This window comes from Setaria italica, plastid, assembly GCF_000263155.2.
Source record: "Setaria italica plastid, complete genome".
In the NCBI taxonomy this organism is placed as follows: Eukaryota; Viridiplantae; Streptophyta; class Magnoliopsida; order Poales; family Poaceae; genus Setaria; species Setaria italica.
This window is the reverse complement of record NC_022850.1, coordinates 1-23,214: the sequence shown is the minus strand read 5'-3', so window position 1 is coordinate 23,214 and position 23,214 is coordinate 1. Positions and strand designations below refer to the sequence as shown.

The 23,214-nt window shown below is 36.3% G+C and overlaps 12 protein-coding genes and 12 non-coding genes across 24 annotated transcripts; 11 read left to right on the top strand and 13 right to left on the bottom strand. All coding sequences in view use genetic code 11, as the record gives it.

Moving 5' to 3' along the window:
* Positions 1-26: 26 nt before the first annotated feature.
* Positions 27-3,254, bottom strand: rpoB (RNA polymerase beta subunit). The gene has a single exon. It carries the CDS (start codon positions 3,252-3,254, stop codon positions 27-29), a length of 3,228 nt encoding a protein of 1,075 aa, YP_008815741.1.
* A 1,130-nt stretch (positions 3,255-4,384) lies between these two features.
* On the top strand, positions 4,385-4,455 carry trnC-GCA. Its single transcript has one exon. It is a non-coding gene; the product is annotated as a tRNA-Cys (tRNA).
* An 847-nt stretch (positions 4,456-5,302) lies between these two features.
* Positions 5,303-5,392, top strand: petN (cytochrome b6/f complex subunit VIII). Its single transcript has one exon. It carries the CDS (start codon positions 5,303-5,305, stop codon positions 5,390-5,392), a length of 90 nt encoding a protein of 29 aa, YP_008815740.1.
* Positions 5,393-6,130: 738 nt separating this feature from the next.
* On the bottom strand, positions 6,131-6,235 carry psbM (photosystem II protein M). The gene has a single exon. The coding sequence runs from the start codon at positions 6,233-6,235 to the stop codon at positions 6,131-6,133; it is 105 nt and encodes a 34-aa protein (YP_008815739.1).
* An 853-nt stretch (positions 6,236-7,088) lies between these two features.
* Positions 7,089-7,162, bottom strand: trnD-GUC. The gene has a single exon. It is a non-coding gene; the product is annotated as a tRNA-Asp (tRNA).
* A 260-nt stretch (positions 7,163-7,422) lies between these two features.
* trnY-GUA lies at positions 7,423-7,506 on the bottom strand. The gene has a single exon. It is a non-coding gene; the product is annotated as a tRNA-Tyr (tRNA).
* A 61-nt stretch (positions 7,507-7,567) lies between these two features.
* trnE-UUC lies at positions 7,568-7,640 on the bottom strand. Its single transcript has one exon. It is a non-coding gene; the product is annotated as a tRNA-Glu (tRNA).
* Positions 7,641-8,066: 426 nt separating this feature from the next.
* Positions 8,067-8,138, bottom strand: trnT-GGU. The gene has a single exon. It is a non-coding gene; the product is annotated as a tRNA-Thr (tRNA).
* A 2,334-nt stretch (positions 8,139-10,472) lies between these two features.
* trnfM-CAU lies at positions 10,473-10,546 on the top strand. The gene has a single exon. It is a non-coding gene; the product is annotated as a tRNA-Met (tRNA).
* A 191-nt stretch (positions 10,547-10,737) lies between these two features.
* trnG-UCC lies at positions 10,738-10,808 on the bottom strand. Its single transcript has one exon. It is a non-coding gene; the product is annotated as a tRNA-Gly (tRNA).
* A 275-nt stretch (positions 10,809-11,083) lies between these two features.
* On the bottom strand, positions 11,084-11,272 carry psbZ (no product string in file). Its single transcript has one exon. The coding sequence runs from the start codon at positions 11,270-11,272 to the stop codon at positions 11,084-11,086; it is 189 nt and encodes a 62-aa protein (YP_008815738.1).
* A 339-nt stretch (positions 11,273-11,611) lies between these two features.
* Positions 11,612-11,699, top strand: trnS-UGA. The gene has a single exon. It is a non-coding gene; the product is annotated as a tRNA-Ser (tRNA).
* A 140-nt stretch (positions 11,700-11,839) lies between these two features.
* psbC (photosystem II CP43 chlorophyll apoprotein) lies at positions 11,840-13,261 on the bottom strand. The gene has a single exon. It carries the CDS (start codon positions 13,259-13,261, stop codon positions 11,840-11,842), a length of 1,422 nt encoding a protein of 473 aa, YP_008815737.1.
* On the bottom strand, positions 13,209-14,270 carry psbD (photosystem II protein D2). The gene has a single exon. It carries the CDS (start codon positions 14,268-14,270, stop codon positions 13,209-13,211), a length of 1,062 nt encoding a protein of 353 aa, YP_008815736.1.
* A 919-nt stretch (positions 14,271-15,189) lies between these two features.
* trnS-GCU lies at positions 15,190-15,277 on the top strand. Its single transcript has one exon. It is a non-coding gene; the product is annotated as a tRNA-Ser (tRNA).
* Positions 15,278-15,388: 111 nt separating this feature from the next.
* psbI (photosystem II protein I) lies at positions 15,389-15,544 on the bottom strand. Its single transcript has one exon. It carries the CDS (start codon positions 15,542-15,544, stop codon positions 15,389-15,391), a length of 156 nt encoding a protein of 51 aa, YP_008815735.1.
* Positions 15,545-15,857: 313 nt separating this feature from the next.
* On the bottom strand, positions 15,858-16,043 carry psbK (photosystem II protein K). The gene has a single exon. It carries the CDS (start codon positions 16,041-16,043, stop codon positions 15,858-15,860), a length of 186 nt encoding a protein of 61 aa, YP_008815734.1.
* Positions 16,044-16,385: 342 nt separating this feature from the next.
* Positions 16,386-16,458, top strand: trnQ-UUG. Its single transcript has one exon. It is a non-coding gene; the product is annotated as a tRNA-Gln (tRNA).
* Positions 16,459-17,283: 825 nt separating this feature from the next.
* Positions 17,284-18,376, top strand: rps16 (ribosomal protein S16). Its single transcript has 2 exons — positions 17,284-17,323; positions 18,159-18,376. The coding sequence occupies exons 1-2, from the start codon at positions 17,284-17,286 to the stop codon at positions 18,374-18,376; spliced, it is 258 nt and encodes an 85-aa protein (YP_008815733.1).
* A 444-nt stretch (positions 18,377-18,820) lies between these two features.
* Positions 18,821-21,312, top strand: trnK-UUU. The gene is made up of 2 exons: positions 18,821-18,858; positions 21,280-21,312. It is a non-coding gene; the product is annotated as a tRNA-Lys (tRNA).
* Positions 19,491-21,038, top strand: matK (maturase K). The gene has a single exon. It carries the CDS (start codon positions 19,491-19,493, stop codon positions 21,036-21,038), a length of 1,548 nt encoding a protein of 515 aa, YP_008815732.1.
* Positions 21,313-21,540: 228 nt separating the features above from the next.
* On the top strand, positions 21,541-22,602 carry psbA (photosystem II protein D1). The gene has a single exon. The coding sequence runs from the start codon at positions 21,541-21,543 to the stop codon at positions 22,600-22,602; it is 1,062 nt and encodes a 353-aa protein (YP_008815731.1).
* Positions 22,603-22,725: 123 nt separating this feature from the next.
* On the bottom strand, positions 22,726-23,007 carry rps19 (ribosomal protein S19). The gene has a single exon. It carries the CDS (start codon positions 23,005-23,007, stop codon positions 22,726-22,728), a length of 282 nt encoding a protein of 93 aa, YP_008815730.1.
* A 130-nt stretch (positions 23,008-23,137) lies between these two features.
* On the top strand, positions 23,138-23,212 carry trnH-GUG. Its single transcript has one exon. It is a non-coding gene; the product is annotated as a tRNA-His (tRNA).
* The last annotated feature ends 2 nt before the right edge of the window (positions 23,213-23,214 follow it).

Genomic DNA, 23,214 nt, shown 5'->3' with positions numbered 1-23,214 from the left:
AAGAAAAGAATTTATATTTATTCCGATCAAACATCCTCCCTATTAACCTGGAAGTTCTTCTCAGATACAAGGAAATTGTTCAGTTCTAGAGCCAAAGATCGTAGTTCTCGAACGAGCACTCGAAAAGATTCTGGAGGATCCTCGTGATTAGGCACTCTTTTTCCCCAGATCGTAGCATTAAGTATTTCTTGGCGAGCTATAAGATGATCAGATTTATAAGTAAGTATCTCTTGTAAAATATGAGCAACACCAAATCCTTCTAAAGCCCAAACTTCCATTTCTCCTACTCGTTGTCCCCCTTGCTTGGCTCTTCCTCTAACGGGTTGTTGGGTAACAAGTGAGTAGGGCCCAGTAGAACGTCCATGAATTTTCTCATCAACTTGATGAATTAATTTTAAGATATAGGACTTCCCTATTAGAACAGGCTGTTCGAAGGGATCTCCTGTTCTTCCATCAAATATTCTGCTTTTTCCCGGGTACTCGGGTTCAAATACCCATGGATTTTTTGTTTGTTTACTGGCTTCATATAATTCCGAAAACACAAGTTTTCTTGAAGCCTCTTGCTCATATCTCTCATCAAAGGGTGCTATTCTATAATGTTTCTTTAGCAGATCCCCTGCTAATCCGAGTGAACTTTCAAATATTTGTCCCACATTCATTCGTGAGGGTACTCCTAAGGGATTGAAGACCATATCAACAGGTGTTCCATCTTGCAAATAGGGCATATCTTGCCTAGGCAAAATTTTTGAAATGATCCCCTTATTCCCGTGTCTTCCGGCTACTTTATCCCCAACTTTGATTTCACGTTTCTGTAAAATATATACACGAACCATTATGTCAAGGGGGTCCCTCTGGATCCATTTCACATCGATAACGCGCCCTCTTCCACCTATAGGTAGTTTGAGAGAAGTTTCTTTTGAAGTGGATACCTCAAGACCAAAAATAGCCCGTAACAATCCAGCTTCCGCGATATACGACGATTCGCTCGCTATCTGAGGCGTTAATTTACCTACTAAAATATCGCCAGTTTCCACCCAGGATCCCAACTTCACAACTCCATTTCTGTCCAAATTGCGGAGTAAATGTTCTTCTAGATGTGGTATTTCTTTAGTGATTTTTTCAGCGGAGCCTTGGCTTGTCGTATCCGTCTGAATTTCATATTTTCGGATGTGAAAAGAAGTATAAATATCCTCATATACCAAACGTTCGCTAATTAGTACTGCGTCTTCAAAATTGTAACCCTCCCAGGGCATATAAGCTACTAAAATGTTTTTTCCTAAAGCAAGTTCCCCACCAACTGTAGCTGCTCCCTCCGCTAAAATTTGCCCTTTTTTAATGGATTTACCCCGCGTAACCCGAGGTTTTTGGTGCATACAAGTATTTTTGTTAGAGCGCTGATGGGCAACTAAAGGAATACTTATAGTCTTCCCACTACTTGATAAAAGGATCTTATGACTATCACTAGAAATGATCTTTCCCTCGCGTTCGGCTATAACGGAAACCCTCGAATCTAGAGCTGTTTGGCGTTCCAATCCAGTTCCAACAATGCACTTCTCGGACCGAGAAAGTGGAACTGCTTGGCGTTGCATATTAGAACTCATTAAAGCCCGATTCGCATCATTATGCTCAATAAAAGGAATGAGAGAACCCCCAATAGAAAAATATTGGAAAGGGAAAATACTTCTAACATGAATCTGTTCCCATGCAATAGTCAGGAATTCTTGACGGTATCTAGCTGGAACAACCTGTTCTTCCTGAATACCCTGATTCAAGGACAAAGAATTTCCTGCTGCTATCATATAATATTCATCTCTATTTGGTGATAAATAAACCACCTGTCTCTCTTTTTTTTCTTTTGCTTTCTCAGATATTTCATAAAACGGACTCTCTATAGATCCCCACCAGTGATCAATTCTCGCATGAATAGCTAACGATCCGGTAAGTCCAACATTGATTCCTTCGGACGTGTCAATTGGACAAATACGCCCATAGTGACTCGGATGAATATCTCGGCTCCGAAAACTTGCAGTTCTCCCCGTCAATCCTCCAGGACCCAAACAACTCACTTTTCGCCCATGAACCGTTTGTGTCAATGGATTGGTTTGATCAAAAACTTGAGATAAGGGATATGTGCCAAAAAAGGTCTCATAAGTAGTTATTAATAAAATCGAAGTTGAAGTTGGAGTTACCAAAGTTTGTGGAGTCGGTTTCGATTGACGTATGAATACTCTACGGATAGTTTTTTGAACCGCATGTTGTAAACGGCCAAGAGCCAGTCCGAATTGATCTTGTAACAGATCCGCAACCGAACGAATACGTTTATTTTTCAAGTGATTCATATCGTCATCGTCAAGTATACCCGTTCCAAATTTCATTCCAATCAAATGATCCGTAGCGGCCAATACATCTCGTGGTAACAAGAATGTATTGTTCTGAGGGATATCAAGATTCAGTCTCCGATTCATATTTCGTCGACCAACTCTTCCTAATTCACATTTTTGTTGAAAAAATTTCTTTTGTAATTCCTCGCATAAGGACTCCGAAAATACCAGGTCCCCACCTACACAAGCAAATTGTTGATAAAACTCCAAAATAGCTTTTTCTTTTGACTCAATCCTCTTCTTCTCCTTAGCATTCGGGAAAGACAAGAAAATTTCGGGGTAGGAAACATTATCTAAAATTTCTCTTAGATTTGAACCCATAGCTGATGATAGAACTAAAATAGATATCTTTTGTTTTCTACTCACGCGAGCCCATATCCTTTCTTTTTTATCAATTGCTAATTCCGACCTTCCTCCCCAATCTGATATTATAGTCCCGGTGTATATGGAAATTCCCTTGTGGTCTAATTCCGAGCGGTAGTAAATACCAGGACTTAACAATATTTGATTGATCACAATTCGGTATATTCCATTTATTATAAAGGTTCCTAAGGAATTCATTATAGGAATGTTTCCAATAGAAATGGTTTGCTTTTGCACATCGAAACCAAAAATTAATCTCGCGGATACATATAATTCGGAAGAATAGGTGAGTGATTCATACACAGCATCCCTTTCTTTTATCGAGGGTTCTAGCAATTGATATCCTTTCGCAAATAATTGAAATGCAATTTCGTGATCTGGATCTTTAATTGTTGGAAACTTCTCAAGTTCTTCTGCCAAGCCCTGATTAATGAATCTACAAAATCCCTCGAATTGGATCTGACTAAATCCGGGTATTGTGGACATTCCCTCATTTCCATTCCGGAGCATTTTAATCTTAAGTTTCCTATTTATCGAAGAAAAATTCCATTATCAGCTCACTCTTCATCAATCCCTACGGATCAATCTAGCAATCATGGAATCTATATTCTGTTTACTGAATCACATGAAATTCTAGGGAACTTCACATATGTATTTCATATATGTATTTCATACATATGAATAGAGACGATTTCGACGAAAATTCGAATTTAGCAGGGGTAGAAATGGAATAAAAATGAATTGATAAAACAGTCCTAGAAAAAAATTCTGCCACTTAAACTTTATGATATTCTAAAAAGATTGGATAGCAAAGATTTCTCGTTTTATCTCCTTTCTATGAAAGGGGATAAAGCCATAATAATTTATAAGCACTAGAAAGTTTGACTTTAGTTCGATTTAGAATAGCACGCTTAGTTTCATTTTCAAAAAGAATTTGAAGGTTCTTTTTTGTTTCGTAATAGTAGAATTGCTGGAAAATAAAGGATTTCGTTGTAGAATCCTAAAATAAAGTACTTTATTTTTTAAGTACTTGCCAATCTAGTTATCCACCTATCTACATATCCTTTCTTTTATCGTAATTGCACTTAGGTGGTCCAAGAAGGCCAAGCCATAATCTATATCAGAGCAAATTCCCTCTTTTTTTTATTCAAGATATTTAATGCAATGAAAAATAAAAGCACGATTCCCCATAGGGATATGTACATAAGGGGGATCCATAGATAATAATGCTGGACCTGGAATTTCCCTATATACAGATTAGGGAAACATTTATTCTTATTCTATTTTATTATGCCATTAAAAATAATGGGGGAGGGGGAGAATACCGATTTAAGAGTCGTTCACTACTGCAATTCAAAAAAAAAATTATAGTTAATGGTTCTAATTTGTTCTGAATTTTGCAGCCTGTGACTGGAAATCCACTTTTTCTCCTTTGTCATCTCAATAGAATAGAAAGAAAAGTTTTCTAGTGTTAGCAATGTGTGTTTTAAGATAGAATCCATCGAGGAGAATAAGCGCAACTGGATCCAAAAAAGCAGAAATCCTTTTTTTGAAAAAAAGTAGAATTAGATTCAAAATAAAATTAGTAAAAAAATGTAAATGAATACTTGTTCTTTTCTCGATTTTAGATCGGATTTTTTGGCGGCATGGCCAAGTGGTAAGGCAGGGGACTGCAAATCCTTTACCCCCAGTTCAAATCTGGGTGCCGCCTAATCAATAAAATACTTAGGATTATAGTACTGATCAAACCCTACAAATTTAAGTTGAGGCACGAGAGTAACTAGGTCTGGCGATACTGGATTTTTAGAATCCATACCATAGTTCTATCCTCAAACTAGGGTTTGTTTTGTCGGCAGTGGCCCAAACGGCTACCAATAGGGATGAGGTAGCGTTTCCTTATTCTTTTATTAATTTAAATTGATTCGATTCGGGAATTTAAAACTACGAGACTAAGATGTCAGAAATCTTCGTATCCAAAGGTTCCTAAGGAGCAGTCTTTTTTCAATCTAAGATTGAAGAAGGGACTTCGCGAAGAAATATCAAGACTTCCTAATTATCATACATTTTTTTTATGGTACATCTTACTACATACACTTCGTACATCTTATGCTACCTACATACACTAAAGTAAAAGCTACTGATTCTGTCGAGAATTAGATTGAATAGGCTGATCAAAAATCCATTTTACTCTTTCATAGAAAGATAGAAAGCGGGGCAAAAATAAACATGGGTAAGGTAGGTATCCAATAAATATTTATCTATCCTAATTTTATGGTATATTCTTACGCCCTTTGTTTATAAAAACGGTAACAAACGGAAGAAAAAATCTCTCTATTCCCGCGTCTTCTATTCAGGACATCCCCATGTATCATATTTATACTTAATGCTCTCCAATTCTACCAGAAATCATATAAGAATTTGTTAGGAGTAAATTCCTTTAACGGATTCATCCATAGTCTTAGGGCAGAATGGCCTTTTGACTCTGTACCCTTGATTCCACTATGATTATTGATCAATAGTAGAAGAATTCCTTCATAGAAATAGGAGACATAATTTACATGGATATAGTAAGTCTCGCTTGGGCTGCTTTAATGGTAGTCTTTACATTTTCTCTTTCGCTAGTAGTATGGGGGAGGAGTGGACTCTAGGGATACTACCAATTGATTGAGTAGTCGAATTGTAGTATCAACTCTTTTCTTTAATTGGTCGTTTTGCATTAAAAAGTTTGCCAAACTTTTTTTCTCTCTTTCTTTAGTTTTGTTTCACTCTTGTAAGAAACTCTTTTAAGAAAGTAAGAAAGAGTCGTTCTATTCTACTATGTTCTATTGCAGTATAATAGAAAGGGCAATTATAGTAAACATAAGAAAATTAAACTTTCTTACACAAAGCTATTCACAACATATCGCACATTTTCCATTTATACTATTTTCTTATTCTTAGAAAATTTTTTATGTTCTTTTTTTTTTTTTTGAAAGATCTCGATTGAAGCATCTCGCGCCATTTTTAAGCATGAAAGATTCGTAGGTTTTTTCCTTTTACTTTTTTTCTTTTACTATAGTGTATTCTATTCGCGTATTATTTTTCTCCCCCTCCATGGATTCTTTCAATGAAAAATTGTCTTCGATTTTTTTGATTTTGACTTGATTGAAATTAAGTGGATGCAGTGAAAAAAGCAGTTGAATTAGACTACTATTTCAATCTACTAATCGATTCTATGTAGATTCAAGATAATATAATAGAGAGAATCTAAAGTGTGGTAGAAAAAACTATATGGAGTTCTTTCTACCACACTTTATGATTCCAACCGGATCCTTTCATTTAAGACTTGGATTTTTTATTTTCTTTAATCCCTTTTTCATTTCTTCAATGATTAATTGGAATTCCAATTAATCATTTTGGCTGGCTGTTTTTACATAAATAATAAGTAAAAAGGCAGTAGGAACTAGAATGAACAATGCAGTAGCAATAAATGCGAGAATATTGACTTCCATAACCTCTTTATTTTTTTTTTTCACAATAACTCGGGATGTAATCCCATAGAGAGGAAAAAGGGGTATCCTGTAAATTTAAGGGGAGGACTTGCATTCTGATAATACTGAATCAATTCAATATTATGAATATTGGATCTATCAAATCAATTCATGGTTGATAGTGGAATAATATAACATAGTTTTTTGATTGGATTCGAAACTCCCTCTATTCCATTTTTCATTCTTTTCTACTTTTGCTTTTCTATATGTATAACCCAAAATCTTTCTTATCTTATCCAATTTCCCTTCCTTTTTCTTATAGTTATACATACAATTATGTATGTATTGGGTCACATAGACATCCAAATAAGCAGTAGAAGTAGAAATGAGATGGAGAAAAGGGGATTTTAAATAAAAAGGATCCAATATTTCAATTTAGGAAAAAGAGCGTTTGCTTGGTTTTTATTTTATTAGGTTACTATCAATATTGGGGTCTAAAGATGAGAGCAAAGGAGTCGGCAAATGGAGTGAGAATGAGGTAGATTCTTTCCAATTATTCATTGAACATACACAAACAAAGTTGGAACTAGAAAATAGAAGGGGTGTGGTTTAACCCCCAAAAAGGAACTAATTAGATGAAATTCATTCTCTAACAATAAACGAATACGGTTTATGTATGGATTCCGGTAAAATACCGGTACTCTATTCCATAAGAGTCGAATAGTAAGTTAAGATGAGGGGTATCATCATAAAAATAGAGTAATATCCTAAATTATACTAATCCACGTATGATAAGTGAAGTAAGGGTACCCCATAGATATTTGATGTTGCCAAAAAAGGAAAGATGAATTTGTCCATTCATTGAACCCTAGTTCGGGACTGACGGGGCTCGAACCCGCAGCTTCCGCCTTGACAGGGCGGTGCTCTGACCAATTGAACTACAATCCCTGCGGGGTGTATGGCATACCTATTCTTAAATAGAAGATTCGATTCGTCTGTTGTGCTCTAAGAAATAGACGAATCATATACTACATACCCACATATATGTGGGTATAGTGAGAGTGGCATAACTAGTATGTTGCGATTTTTTATCCCTAAAAATAAACGATAATCTGCCTTTCCATAAGAAATTTCTCTTTATCCTTTATTTCTATGGATTTCCATACAAAATAATGGATTTAGTTCATATTCACGAAGCCCTAGATTTTTGGGCCGAGCTGGATTTGAACCAGCGTAGACATATCGTCAACGAATTTACAGTCCGTCCCCATTAACCGCTCGGGCATCGACCCAGGAAGAATTTTTTCTAGGCTTTTTGATAATCTATGATTAACCTCTTTTTATAATACTCCCTACCCCCAGGGGAAGTCGAATCCCCGCTGCCTCCTTGAAAGAGAGATGTCCTGAACCACTAGACGATAGGGGCATCACTAGACGATAGCGCCATATACAACCACTCGTCATTATACTATAATGATAGTATGAGCAGTTTTTTGGAATTGTCAATATACTCAACTAGATCAAAGGAAAGAGTCTTTACTACTTTTCTGTTATGCTTTCATAGGATTTTTTTTAGTTGAGGGTTAGGTTAATTCACGGATCATCCCCTACTTTTTAAGTCGTTTAAAGGGTATAGAATAAGAATAGATCTAGATTAGTTCAGTACAGGTATGGATTTGATTGCTCTAACAGGAAAAACAGTCCAATTTCATTTTTTTTTGCAATTTAAACTCTGTGCTTCGTTTAGTGTTCAGACCAAAAATATCGGCATCTATTTTGTAGAAAAGTACTTTCTCGGATTCGAACCGATGACTTCCGTCTTACCAAAGCATTACTCTACCACTAAGTGAAAAGCCCTTTATCGGATTTGAACCGATGACTTATGCCTTACCATGGCATTACTCTACCACTGAGTTAAAAGGGCTTTTTATTCAATAATTAGCCACTTTCGTTTACTATTATGGGTCTACTGCATAATGTACATAATATATGTATATATTAATGTACATAATATATAAAATCTTGATAAAATAAAGAAAAATAAGAAAATCTTTCATATTCTCTCTTACCACTTGCACAAAAACAGAGAGTTGACACACTCAAAAATTATTATATATATCGGATACACTTGAAGATTTTTTTTTTAAGAGGAGAACAAATATGTATCAATTGTTGAATCGGATACAACAATGGGCCAAAAATGCCAAAGGGGCAATAAGAACTGCTGTTAAAAAAATGATAGACTTTTTTTTTATCTTTAGGCTATTCACTTTTCATGTGCTCAGAATGTTCTGCAGAATTAGGGACTTTTTTCTTCTATTGGCCGATCTTATGATGAGAACTATCTCCATTTATGTTTTATTTCCCCTAATTCTAATTGGGTGGGGTATAAAGGAATTTGCGCTCTTCATATACCCATATGGCTGGGTATTAATTTTCAGTGATATACTTCTTATTTGTTTTGGTGAGAGATTGAAACAATTTTTAACAGGCATCTTTTGGAAAAACTTTCGAGTTCAAAACTTTTTAATTTTTCTTAAAAAGTTTTGGACGGATTTGTTGAAATTATTTTCAACAGGTACCCCTTGGAAATGGGGTCCTCGACTATTCTACAAGGATTCTAGTGGATTTGGAACAAACTATGTTGGAGTTAAAAAGTTGGCAGTCGAATTTATACTGCAGAGTAGAAAAATTATACTACTGCCTGCCCAACAAAAAAGAAAAACCATATCCTACATACCTAACTCCTCCTGGTTCAGGGTTTTCCGTTTCCGAACACTAGAAAAAACAGATACCCAATATGATTCTTAGGAGGAACTTTTGGTAATGGTCCTCTATGCTCTTTTTTATGTGTTCTTAGTTCGATTCATCTTCTTTGATTCTTTTAAACAAGAATTTAATAAACTAGAATTGAGTGCAAAAGAACTAACCAGAGACTTTCCGGATCCTCTTTATGAAGAGTTTGAGGAGTCCTCATCAGAGTCCTCTGATGTAAATTTTCATCAGGTAAATCTGTCCATTCAATTTTTTAAAGTCATCTCACTCCTTCCCTATGGCTCGGTGGAGGAAGAAAAGATCTTTCCCAATTTATTTGTTCAATTCTGAACAAAAAAGAAAAGGAAGAAAGGGATATATTGTAGGAATAATCAAACTATTCCTTACAACAGTCTGGCACATTTACGTCCTCACAAATAATGATCCTTGTAGTCATAACCGTAGAATAGATCCTAATCGAAATGCATACATTTGGTTCATACACAATTGGCATGGTAAGAAGAGATGTATTTTACAGATTAGAGAGGGGCTATCTAAATCCTAAAGTAAAGGCTCGCGATTGAAGTACTTTGATTTGATAAGGTTGAATTAGCCTCCTTCTCGAATGGCTACCCTTGACAAAGGGTAGCATTGGTATCATAATCTACATGTAGCGGGTATAGTTTAGTGGTAAAAGTGTGATTCGTTCTATTAATAACTGAATTTGAAATGATATACTTAAGGCATCCTTAAGTTTTTTTATATTCATATTCCGATGAAAACTTTAGTTCTTATAAAGGGTTTAATCCTTTTCCTCTCAATAGCATATTGAGGAAGAATATACATTCTCGCGATTAGTATCCAAAGACTAATTAAATTTGCAAAAATACAAATTCGATTATGAGTACAGAGTCGCGTAAGTATTCCGATTGAATAAATATGAGTAAAGGATCTATGGATGAAGATACAAAAAAATTTATTTCCAATCGTAACTAAATCTTCTTTTGTTTTGTAGGAAATGGAAGCCCAATAGCTAAAAAACGATGGTTTTGGTTTACTAGAACCGTGAGTATATTATATTGTTTCAGCTCGGTGGAAACCCAACTCTTTTCCTCAGGATCTCTTGAATGAAATTAGGGAACGAAGTAAGTAGATTAGATAGATATTTAGGAGAATTTCTATCTCCTACTCTATAGGGATCATCTAGAAAGCAGAGAGCTTTGGTTCCATTCAGACAGAAAAGCTGACATAGATGTTAAGTGGTGAGAATATCCATAAAGGAGCCGAATGAAATCAAAATTTCATGTTCGGTTTTGAATTAGAGACGTTAAAAAAAATCAACCAACGTCGACTATAACCCCTAGCCTTCCAAGCTAACGATGCGGGTTCGATTCCCGCTACCCGCTCCATTTTGTAGAAAAAGACTATTCCATTTGTTTGTCTAGACATGGTAGAGACTTGTATTCAACCTTTTTCTTTCGTCCACCTGTTTTCGGCCCTACAGAGCGGAGTAGAGCAGTTTGGTAGCTCACGAGGCTCATAACCTTGAGGTCACGGGTTCGATTCCCGTCTCCGCACTTAGCAGTCCGTATAAATGGACTATTCTATTTGTATAGATATGGTAGAGGGCTATATCCAACCCTAAAAAAAAATGAAAGAAAAGCATAGCCTATACCCTTTTTTTTGAATCGGGTGCAAAGGAAGGATAAGATAGGAAGGGGTACAGTACTAGACTAACAACTACTTAATTTAATATACTAAATTAAGGTGGCGAGCGACGGGAATCGAACCCGTATCTTCTCCTTGGCAAGGAGATGTTTTACCACTGAACTACGCTCGCTACATTGAACTACGCCCGCTACGGCCTATATTTTATAGGGTATATCCACCTGGGTCGACCGTCTATGTCTGGGTCGACCGTTTCATTTTCTATTAGAGTTTTCTTTTTATTAATTGTCTTATTCTAATGGCAATAGAATTTCATAATAATGAAGGAGAAGAGCTAATAATTCGGAACGAAAATAGCATTTTAATGTGTATCAAAATCAGAATTTTTTCGAAAAAGGGCCTTTCTTTTTATTTATTTTATATCGGGCTACTAAATACTAAACAAATTCAAGAAATGAGAGAATTCAGAATAGCTACCAGAAAGACTAATCCAATCCATAATGATGTACCGGAAAATACAACGTTTTTATTATTTGACCAACCATCAGGAGAAGCAAATACAAGGGGTACACTAATTACTAAGACTGAGGAAGTCGCAATTAATGCAAAAACAGCTAATTGGAAAGCAATAGTCATATTTAAAATCCTCCAAACTACCTTCAAATAAAGTTGACTACATATTTCTATTTGATCCCTCACTTAATCAAAATTGTACGAAAATACAAGAAGTAGGAGGGGTTTAATCATGAATCCATGGATTCTTCTCTTTATTAAAACTTTTTCCTTACCGCTTTTATTTGGATATGGAGTTGAGGGGAGGGGATTTAGCCTTTATTTCACAAACGGATATAGCGGATTCTGTATCCGTGTATACAGTATACAGAGATATATCGAAAGTGGACTTGCATCTGAGATTAGTAGATCATTTCATATAGCTATGTTCTATTTGTAGGAATAAAATAGGGATTGGGCTGTGGAGAGATGGCTGAGTGGTTGATAGCCCCGGTCTTGAAAACCGGTATAGTTCTAGGAACTATCGAGGGTTCGAATCCCTCTCTCTCCTTTTGTTTATTGAATACATTTGTTTCTTTCTATCTATGTTTTTCGCCCGCTTATATCATTTTTTCATAAAAAAGCATGAATGGCTCGGCTAGATGAAATAACCGAGCCAGAACAGAAAAAAAGTAGAACAATCAAAAAATCTTAGTTAAGAGGGGTCATGTAAAGAACAGGTTCCAAATCACGATCAATTCCCTTTTCAAAGCCTGCTGCAGCAGCTCGGGCTCTCCCTGCATGCCACAAATGGCCCACAAAAAAGAAGAATCCTAGAACAAAATGGGAAGTCGCTAACCAACTTCTAGGAGAGACATAATTAACTGCATTGATCTCGGTAGCTACGCCACCCACGGAATTTAAAGAGCCTAAAGGAGCATGGGTCATATATTCTGCCGAACGTCGTTCTTGCCAAGGTTGGATGTCTTTTTTCAACCTACTCAAGTCCAAACCGTTGGGGCCCCTTAGAGGTTCTAACCACGGAGCACGAAGGTCCCAAAAACGCATAGTTTCCCCTCCAAAAATAACCTCTCCCGTTGGGGAACGCATTAGATATTTACCTAAACCCGTCGGTCCTTGGGCAGACCCTACATTAGCTCCAAGACGCTGGTCTCTAACTAGAAAAGTAAATGCTTGAGCTTGAGAAGCTTCTGGCCCAGTGGGTCCGTAAAACTCACTTGGATAAGCCGTATTATTGAACCAGACAAAACAACAAGCGATAAAACCAAAAACGGATAAAGCAGCTAAACTATAAGACAAGTAAGCTTCGCCAGACCATACAAAGGCACGGCGAGCCCATGCAAAGGGTTTGGTTAAGATATGCCAAATTCCTCCAAGTACACAAATGGAACCCAACCATACATGTCCCCCAATTATATCTTCTAAATCATCCACACTAACAATCCATCCTTCTCCCCCAAAAGGGGATTTTAGTAAATAACCAAATATAACACCGGGACTAAGGGTCAAATTGGTAATTTTTCTTACATCCCCCCCCCCGGGGGCCCAGGTATCATATACGCCGCCAAAATAAAGAGCCTTGAGTACTAGAAGAAAAGCACCTAGACCTAACAAAATTAAGTGAATACCCAAAATTGTAGTCATTTTATTTCTATCTTTCCATACATAACCAAAGAATGGAAAAGATTCTTCAAGAGTCTCGGGTCCCAGAAGCGCGTGATAAATGCCACCGAAGCCTAAGACTGCGGAGGAAATTATGTGAAGTACTCCAGATACAAAGTAAGGAAAAGTATCTAGAACTTCTCCCCCTGGCCCTACTCCCCAACCTAGAGTAGCTAAGTGCGGAAGTAAAATTAACCCTTGTTCATACATGGGCTTTTCTGGTACGAAATGGGCCACTTCAAATAGGTTCATTGCTCCGGCCCAGAATACGATTAATCCGGCATGGGCTACATGAGCTCCAAGTAGTTTACCGGACAAATTGATAAGTCTGGCATTCCCAGCCCACCAAGCAAAGCCGGTGGTTTCTTGGTCACGACCAGCTAAAACGAAAGTTCCATTAAAGAGCGTTTCCACGTGGTAGAACCTCCTCAGGGAATATAAGATTTTCATGAGGCTGATCCTGAGCTGCCATCCACGCACGAATACCCTCGTTTAAAAGAATATTTTTGGTGTAGAAAGTCTCAAATTCAGGATCTTCCGCTGCACGGATTTCCTGGGAAACGAAGTCATAGGCACGTAGGTTCAGAGCCAGGCCAACTACGCCAATAGCACTCATCCATAAACCGGTGACGGGTACAAATAGCATAAAGAAATGTAACCAACGTTTATTGGAAAAAGCAACACCAAAGATTTGGGACCAAAAGCGGTTAGCAGTGACCATTGAATAAGTTTCTTCAGCTTGAGTTGGGTTAAAAGCGCGGAAGGTATTTGCACCATCACCATCTTCGAATAGAGTGTTTTCTACGGTAGCCCCATGGATAGCGCATAGCAGAGCTGCGCCTAATACTCCGGCAACTCCCATCATATGAAATGGGTTCAACGTCCAATTATGAAATCCTTGGAAGAAAAGGATAAATCGAAATATAGCTGCTACGCCAAAACTCGGCGCAAAGAACCAACCAGATTGTCCCAGTGGATAAATAAGGAATACGGAAACAAAAACTGCGATTGGACCAGAGAATGAAATTGCATTATAAGGCCGCAATTGAACAGACCGAGCAAGTTCAAATTGACGTAACATGAAACCTATTAGTGCAAAAGCCCCATGGAGAGCGACAAAAGTCCACAGACCACCTAATTGACACCAACGAGTAAAATCCCCCTGTGCTTCCGGGCCCCATAGTAGCAACAAAGAGTGTGCTAAACTATTGGCAGGAGTGGAAACCGCCGCGGTTAAGAAATTGCAACCTTCCAAATAGGAACTAGCCAATCCATGGGTATACCAAGAAGTTACAAAAGTAGTCCCTGTAAACCAACCCCCTAAAGCGAAATAAGCACAAGGAAAGAGCAATAGGCCGGACCATCCTACAAAAACGAAACGGTCCCTTCGTAACCAGTCGTCCATAATATCAAATAGATCATTTTCTTCTTTAGTAACTCTACCAATGGCTATAGTCATAGTGATCCTCCTATTCAATTACTTCAACCATTTCCGAGCACCTCATATTACTTCCAGGGCATACGATAGTTTGATTATCTGTGGACGATTTCTTTCTCGTTCAATGCCCTTTTTCAATGGTCTCGAAGATAGAAATTTTGCATTTTTATCTATGGGGTCACAACCAAGGTTGTGGTAAATCCACGAATTTCATAGAAATAAAGAAATAAACATTTGAATTCAGCATTATTCCATGATTCCTATTTCAAAGCCTAACCCCTCTTTTCTCATTCGCTCTCTATTGCATGGGTGGAAGAACAAAAATAGAATAGGATTCTGAAAAAAAAAGAAAGATATTGAAAAGCAAAATTGACTTTTGAAACCCTTTTTATGTGTAACGGAAAAGAGTTGCGATTTCTTCTTATTCCTATAGAACGTCTAGTAACAAGAATATGAAATCGTAAATAGCGAAAAATTCTTGCCTTGCGCGATCTAAGTCTAAGGAAATACAAAAATCCGCTTATACACCAATTTCATCCACATCGAATTTATATATCAGAATAGCGGATAGAGGCATTATTCAAGGGGTCAGGTCTACTTACTTTATCTTTCTTTCCAATTTTATTGTGGCTTTGATAAGAACCTTTTTTGCTTTGTGGATAAATTATAACCTGCTTGTTTTATTCTAACAAATCCTATATGGAACTGCCCGCTGAAGAGAAAATTTATCTGATTGTCTCTCAGCCTATATCGAATTTTGGAAAGAAAAAACAAGAATTTTCTTCTTTTTTTTATTAACATTAAGAAAAAAGAATATAATTAAAATGGAATTGGCAATATAATTTTTATGCACTTTTGAAATGAAAGAAAAAGGAAGGATTTTTTGCAATCGTTATTTCTTGCCTCCGTCATATCACGAAAACCTTTCGATTTAGAACGAGGAGAGATGGCTGAGTGGACTAAAGCGGCGGATTGCTAATCCGTTGTACAATTTTTTTGTACCGAGGGTTCGAATCCCTCTCTTTCCGCCCCCTCGGATCATTTGGGACTTTCAAATTGTAAGGAATTCTGACCCCCGGATTTTCTCATCGATAAATGTACGAAATAAATCCAATTTAATTCCCACAAATTTTGGATTTTTACTCTTCACGCCCAGGATTACGTCCTGGGTCATTAGATAAGAATCCAAAGATAAAGAGGGAAACAAAGAATATCACTACTGTATAAACAAAAAGTTTGAGAGTAAGCATTACATAATCTCCAAGATTTTTTTTGTTAAGGAATAGATTACCCATTTTTCCTTACTACACAGATCCACTAGGATGGGTTTTGTTTATTTTGACACCTAAAAATGCAAAAATCAATTCTTAAAAAAATTGCAAGAATTGCTTTATAATAAGCACTCTTATCATTAGTTTAGGTATTGTGTGGGTACCTAAAGGTACCTGCTCAACGTAGGCGCAGGGGGTAGAAAGGCGGATCCCAATTTATTGCTGCAGCTATACATTCAATGTAGAAGAATTTAAATTTTAGAATCGAAGGTTCATAATATAAGACTTCTCGGCTCTTATCCATTTATTCAATTTGGCAGACGGAATAGTAAAGATTTCATCGAAAACTTACAGCGGCTTGCCAAACAAACGCTAATAGAAAAAAGAGTACAGGTATGACAGGCATAACATCCACGATTGGGTTGAAAATGGCATAAGCTTCGGGTAATTTGGCGAAGAAAAAGCTAGTCGGACAAAGAACAGAATTAAAACAGATACAGGTTAAACTAAGTATATTAGGCATAACAAGCATTTCGTTCTTGTAGAGTAGATAATTGGATTTTGATTGAGTTATTTTTCTAAGGGAAAAAGCAAAAGAAAAGGTGGATTCCAAATCCTTTTTTCTTCGGACTTTCCCAAACACAAAATACCTCCTTGTATTCGCATTCTCAAATGAGAATGGAAGAAATTCGACTTTCATATAATATCTTAATAGAATTCCATGTAATGATCAATGCATTTTTTGGATTCTATATTATCCGCATGTCTAGAATCCTAGCAAGAAAATATCCCTCATTTTTTAGGTAATTGAAGTGGGATTGACGAATAATATATTAAAATAATAGTGTTTATTAGTGAAACGAAATGGGGCGTGGCCAAGTGGTAAGGCAGCGGGTTTTGGTCCCGTTACTCGGAGGTTCGAATCCTTCCGTCCCAGATTTTTTCTGATGAAGCGAAAGATAGAATCGTATTGTGCCCTGCACGACACAAAATTTTAGTTTCAGCACAGGCCTTAAAACTTTTGACCAAGATCGGCGCGAGAAAAAGAAAAAGGTTTCCATTCTACGCATAGGGACTCGATTTTTCTATTTTAGGTATTATCTGATTTGCAAATATCCATTTCTAAATCAATGGAATGTGAGGATTAGAGATAAATTCATATATTCTGTTTACTCGACTTTCAAATCGTACTTTTTTACTTTTTTATTTGGAGTTCTTTCTTTTACCTAAAAGAAAGAATGCTATAAGTAAAAGCAAAGACCTTAATTTTACTTTACAAAAAAAATTTCTTTCTTTTGTTATTCGAGTCGAAGAAGTGGGAGAATTTTATAACTAAAACTACCAATCTTTTCATTGGCATAGCTTATTTGGTTAATAGCTTATTTGGTTAATAGTTAATTGTTTTTGTTACAGAAAAATGAGGTTGATAGTTTATTTGTTGGGGAAGAGTCGATCCTTCTCATTTCAGGATTGATCATCTTGAGTTCTCTGTTGAGAATGGAAATGAAATAATAAAATAAATAAGTCTTAAGCAAACTATTTTATTCTTCTTTTTCGAACTATGTTTCATTCATATGATAGAATATGAATTTAAATAAATTGGATCTTTGCAGAGTGTTCCCCGATAAATACTTATTTCTTTTATCCATATTTCTCCATAGATAGCAAGTTTGAATTAGTATACAAAAGCAATGACTATTCATGATTCCTTCCATATTGGATCAATTCTCGATACCATTTTGCAATGAAATTAGAGGAATGTTATGGTAAAACTTCGTTTAAAACGATGTGGTAGAAAGCAACGTGCGACTTGAAGGACATGATCGATTGTGGATTTTTCTATCCATCATTTTCCATAGTAATGAAAATGCTCTTGGCTCGACATAGTCTGTTCTATTTGTCCCGAACCTAATTTGCGCTGGGTTGTTTGTAAGTAAAGTAAATAGTACACGATGGAGCTCGAGAGGACAGAATTTCTTTTTTATCAAGGGAAAGAATCTAGGGTTAGTGAAAACTAATAAATTAGGCCAACTTTGTCAGTCTATCCTTAATATAGAAATAAAAAGGTTAAAAAAAGAAAAAGTCAAATTTTGGAAGATTGGAAAAACTTTTTCGATTAAAAGTCTATCTGAATCAATCGTTCATATTTGATTTCTATAGAAGAGTGAAATGCTTTATCGAAGGAAATAAGAAAAAAGAAAGGGTATGTTGCTACTCTTTTGAAAGAAAAAAGAATAGGAATTTCCGAAGTAATGTCTAAACCCAAGGATTTCACAAATCAAAGATAAAGGATTCCAGAACAAGTAAACACGATTTTCAACCGTCTCAACAATAGAATTAGATCAGAATAAGGAATAAAAGTAAATTTGTTCGAGATGAGATAAAGAAAAGAGTTTAGAGACGACTCAAAAAATTTCGAAGGGTTTTTCTTTTGAAGTCTGTCAGTCAAAATTAGCCAACTTGAGTCATGAGTATAAATGAAATTTGTTTTTTCTTTTCTTTAAGGAAATTAATGCAAGTCATAATCTAATTTCTATCTAATTATAGACAGAAATTAGAATCATTTTCTCGAGCCGTATGAGGAGAAAACCTCCTATACGTTTCTAGGGGGGGGTTGTTTATCTACATCTATCCCAATAAGCTATCTATCGAATCGTTGCAATTGATGTTCGATCTCGAAGAGAAGGAAGAGATCTTCAAAAAGTGGGTTTTTATGATCCAATAAAGAATCAAACTTGTTTAAATGTTCCAGCTATTCTCTATTTCCTTGAAACGGGTGCTCAACCTACAAGAACAGTTTATGATATTTTAAGGAAAGCAGAATTCTTTAAAGATAAAGAACGAACTTTGAGTTAATTGAAGAACTAAATGAATAAAAAAGTAGGAGTTTTTTTGTTGCATTTATGTCGTGCCAATCCAACAAAAGTCCTTATTTTATTTCCTTTTTGTATCTAATTGCATTGTATTTCCATTGACAAAGGTCTATTAAACAAATAGAATTTGTAGATAGCTGGGTCTCTTTATCATCACTCCATATTAGGTATTTCTGTCTACACTTCGCTCAAATGATAGGGTTGCCCCCCTTGCATGTACTCTCAAATAAAAATTGCTAAAAAAATGACAATTTTGCCATTGTGATTGGGGCCCTTAGTGAAATTGAACGGGATCAGTTCATTTTGGTATTTGAGTGTTTTTAATGGAAAATCTTTCTTTTGATGTCTTGCTAATTCAATGTTTTGACAGGAGCGTCCGGTGTAATTCCATCGATTTTTGGATTTCGATCGTGTCTAAGAGATCCTATTTTATCTGGGTTGCTAACTCAATGGTAGAGTACTCGGCTTTTAAGTGCGACTATGATCTTTTACACATTTGGATGAAGCAACAAATTCGTCCAGACTCTTGGTAGAGTCTAGAAGACCACGACTGATCCTCAAAGGTAATGAATGGAAAAAATAGCATGTCGTAATAAAATTAATTTCTTTTTTTTTAAAAAAATTTCGATTTTCTGGGTCTAGTGAATAAATGGATAGAGCCTGGCTCTAATTCTGATAAAATAAAAATTAATTGGAAGAATTCCCCGATCTAATTAGACGTTAAAAATATTAGTGCCTGATGCGGGGAAAGGTTAGGTTTTCCTATGAGTGGACCCTTTACTTTTTTTTTAGAAATCCTAATTATTCTTGATTATGGATTGAAAAGGGATGTTATGAATTGAATGTGTAAAAGAAACAGTATATTGATAAAGAGACTGTATTCCAAAGTCAAAAGAGCGATTGGCCCGCAAAAATAAAAGATTTGTTCTTGTTTGTTTTGTAATTAGAACAAACATAAACTAATTGGATAGAAAAGGAGCGGAAAAAGATCTATGGATTAGACTTCCTTTCTTTCCAGGGTTTGTATTATGCAACACCTTGTTCTGACCATATTGCACTATGTATCATTTTTTTCTCTGATTCAAGTAGAAATACAAATGGAAAAATTCGAGGGGTATTCAGAAAAACAGAAATCTCGTCAACAATACTTCGTCTATCCCCTTCTCTTTCAGGAATATATTTATGCATTTGCCCATGATTATGGATTAAATGGTGCCGAGCCTGTGGAAATTTTTGGTTGTAATAACAAGAAATTTAGTTCACTACTTGTGAAACGTTTAATTATTCGAATGTATCAGCAGAATTTTGGGATTAATTCGGTTAATCAGCCTAACCAAGATCGATTGTTGGATCACAGCAATTATTTTTATTCTGAGTTTTATTCTCAGATTCTATCTGAGGGGTTTGCGATCGTTGTAGAAATCCCACTTTCGCTAGGGCAACTATCTTGTACGGAAGAAAAAGAAATACTAAAGTTTCAAAATTTACAATCTATTCATTCAATATTTCCCTTTTTAGAAGACAAATTTTTGCATTTACATTATCTATCACATATAGAAATACCCTATCCTATCCATTTAGAAATCCTGGTTCAACTCCTTGAATACCGGATTCAAGATGTTCCATCTTTGCATTTATTGCGATTCTTTCTCAACTATTATTCGAATTGGAATAGTCTTATTACTTCAATGAAATCTTTTTTTCTTTTGAAAAAAGAAAATAAAAGACTATTTCGATTCCTATATAACTCTTATGTATCAGAATATGAATTTTTCTTGTTCTTTCTTCGTAAACAATCTTCTTGCTTACGATTAACATCTTCTGGAACCTTTCTGGAACGAATCCACTTTTCTGGGAAGATGGAACATTTTGGGGTAATGTACCCAGGGTTTTTTCGGAAAACCATATGGTTCTTTATGGATCCTCTTATGCATTATGTTCGATATCAAGGAAAGGCAATCCTTGCATCAAAAGGAACTCTTCTTTTGAAGAAGAAATGGAAATCTTACCTTGTCAATTTCTCACAATATTTTATCTCTTTTTGGACTCAACCACAAAGGATCCGCCTAAACCAATTAACAAACTCTTGCTTCGATTTCCTGGGGTACCTTTCAAGTGTACCAATAAATACTTTGTTAGTAAGGAATCAAATGCTGGAGAATTCTTTTCTAATAGATACTCGAATGAAAAAATTCGATACCACAGTCCCTGCTACTCCCCTCATTGGATCCTTATCAAAAGCTCAATTTTGTACTGGATCAGGGCATCCTATTAGTAAACCCGTTTGGACCGATTTATCAGATTGGGATATTCTTGATCGTTTTGGTCAGATATGTAGAAATCTTTTTCATTATCATAGTGGATCTTCGAAAAAACAGACTTTGTATCGACTAAAATATATACTTCGACTTTCATGTGCTAGAACTTTAGCTCGTAAACATAAAAGTACGGTACGAACTTTTATGAAACGATTGGGTTCGGTATTTTTAGAAGAATTTTTTACGGAAGAAGAGCAAGTTTTTTCTTTGATGTTCGCCAAAACCAAAACAACTCACTTTTCTTTCAATGGATCACACAGTGAGCGTATTTGGTATTTGGATATTATCCGTATCAATGACCTGGTGAATCCTCTTACTCTTAATTAATCATTAGACAAAACTAATAAACTAGAAAAGATCGATATCAAGATAAAACTTGCACATTTTCCATTCTGAAATGTTCCATAGTAGGTGAATTAATTTAAAAATTAGTGGCCTTCCTCTTCGGAATAGAAATTGGCTATTTCTACATAGGGAAAGTCGTGTGCAATGAAAAATGCAAGCACGATTTGGGGAGGGGTTTTTTTTATTGTAACAAGGAAGAATTATCTACTCCATCCGACTAGTTCCGGGTTCGAGTCCCGGGCAACCCATATGCAAAATAGAAAAGAGCAATCTGAGTTTTGAATTTTTACTCACTTCATTTCCCAAATTTTTGGATTTGGGAAATGAAGTTATATGGAAATCCAATCGTTGGGGCTGGCTTGGTTGACATTGGTATATAGACTATGTTATACTGTTAAATAACAAGCCTTCTATTATCTATATTCTTTCTAGTTAATACGTGTGCTTGGGAGTCCTTGCAATTTGAATAAACCAAGATCTTACCATGACTGCAATTTTAGAGAGACGCGAAAGTACAAGCCTGTGGGGTCGCTTCTGCAACTGGATAACTAGCACCGAAAACCGTCTTTACATCGGATGGTTCGGTGTTTTGATGATCCCTACCTTATTGACCGCAACTTCCGTATTTATTATCGCCTTCATCGCTGCTCCTCCAGTAGATATTGATGGTATTCGTGAGCCTGTTTCTGGTTCTTTACTTTATGGAAACAATATTATTTCTGGTGCTATTATTCCTACTTCTGCGGCGATCGGATTGCATTTTTACCCAATTTGGGAAGCTGCATCTGTTGATGAATGGTTATACAATGGCGGTCCTTATGAGCTAATTGTTCTACACTTCTTACTTGGTGTAGCTTGTTATATGGGTCGTGAGTGGGAACTTAGTTTCCGTCTGGGTATGCGCCCTTGGATTGCTGTTGCATATTCAGCTCCTGTTGCAGCTGCTACTGCTGTTTTCTTGATTTATCCTATTGGTCAAGGAAGTTTCTCTGATGGTATGCCTTTAGGAATATCTGGTACTTTCAACTTTATGATTGTATTCCAGGCGGAGCACAACATCCTTATGCATCCATTTCACATGTTAGGTGTAGCTGGTGTATTCGGCGGTTCCCTATTCAGTGCTATGCATGGTTCCTTGGTAACCTCTAGTTTGATCAGGGAAACCACTGAAAATGAGTCTGCTAATGAGGGTTACAAATTTGGTCAAGAAGAAGAGACTTATAACATTGTGGCTGCTCACGGTTATTTTGGTCGATTAATCTTCCAATATGCTAGTTTCAACAACTCTCGTTCTTTACACTTCTTCTTGGCTGCTTGGCCTGTAGTAGGGATCTGGTTCACTGCTTTAGGTATTAGTACTATGGCATTCAACCTAAATGGATTCAATTTCAACCAATCTGTAGTTGATAGTCAAGGTCGCGTTATTAATACTTGGGCTGATATCATCAACCGTGCTAATCTTGGTATGGAAGTAATGCACGAACGTAATGCTCACAACTTCCCTCTAGACCTAGCTGCTCTTGAAGTTCCATCTCTTAATGGATAAGGTTTTTCTACTAAACATATAGGAATTTTTGAAAGAAGGAAAGCCAGAAATACCCAATATCTTGTTCCAACAGGATATTGGGTATTTCTTTGTTTATTCTGAATCTTTCTATTCTGAATTCAGTTAACGACGAGATTTAGTATCTTTTCTTGCACTTTCATAACTCGTGAAATGCCGAGTAGGCACGAATTCCCCCAATTTGCGACCTACCATAGGATTTGTTATGTAAATAGGTATATGTTCCTTTCCATTATGAATCGCGATTGTATGGCCAACCATTGCGGGTAGAATGCTAGATGCCCGGGACCACGTTACTATAATTTCTTTCTCCTCCTTCATATTAACCTTTTCGATTTTTGCCAATAAATGACGAGCTACAAAAGGATTCGTTTTTTTTCGTGTCACAGCTGATTACTCCTTTTTTTCATTTTAAAGAGTGGCATCCTATGTCCACTATCTCGATCGAGGTATGGAGGTCAGAATAAATAGAATAATGATGAATGGAAAAAAGAGAAAATCCTTTAGCTGGATAAGGGGCGGATGTAGCCAAGTGGATCAAGGCAGTGGATTGTGAATCCACCATGCGCGGGTTCAATTCCCGTCGTTCGCCCA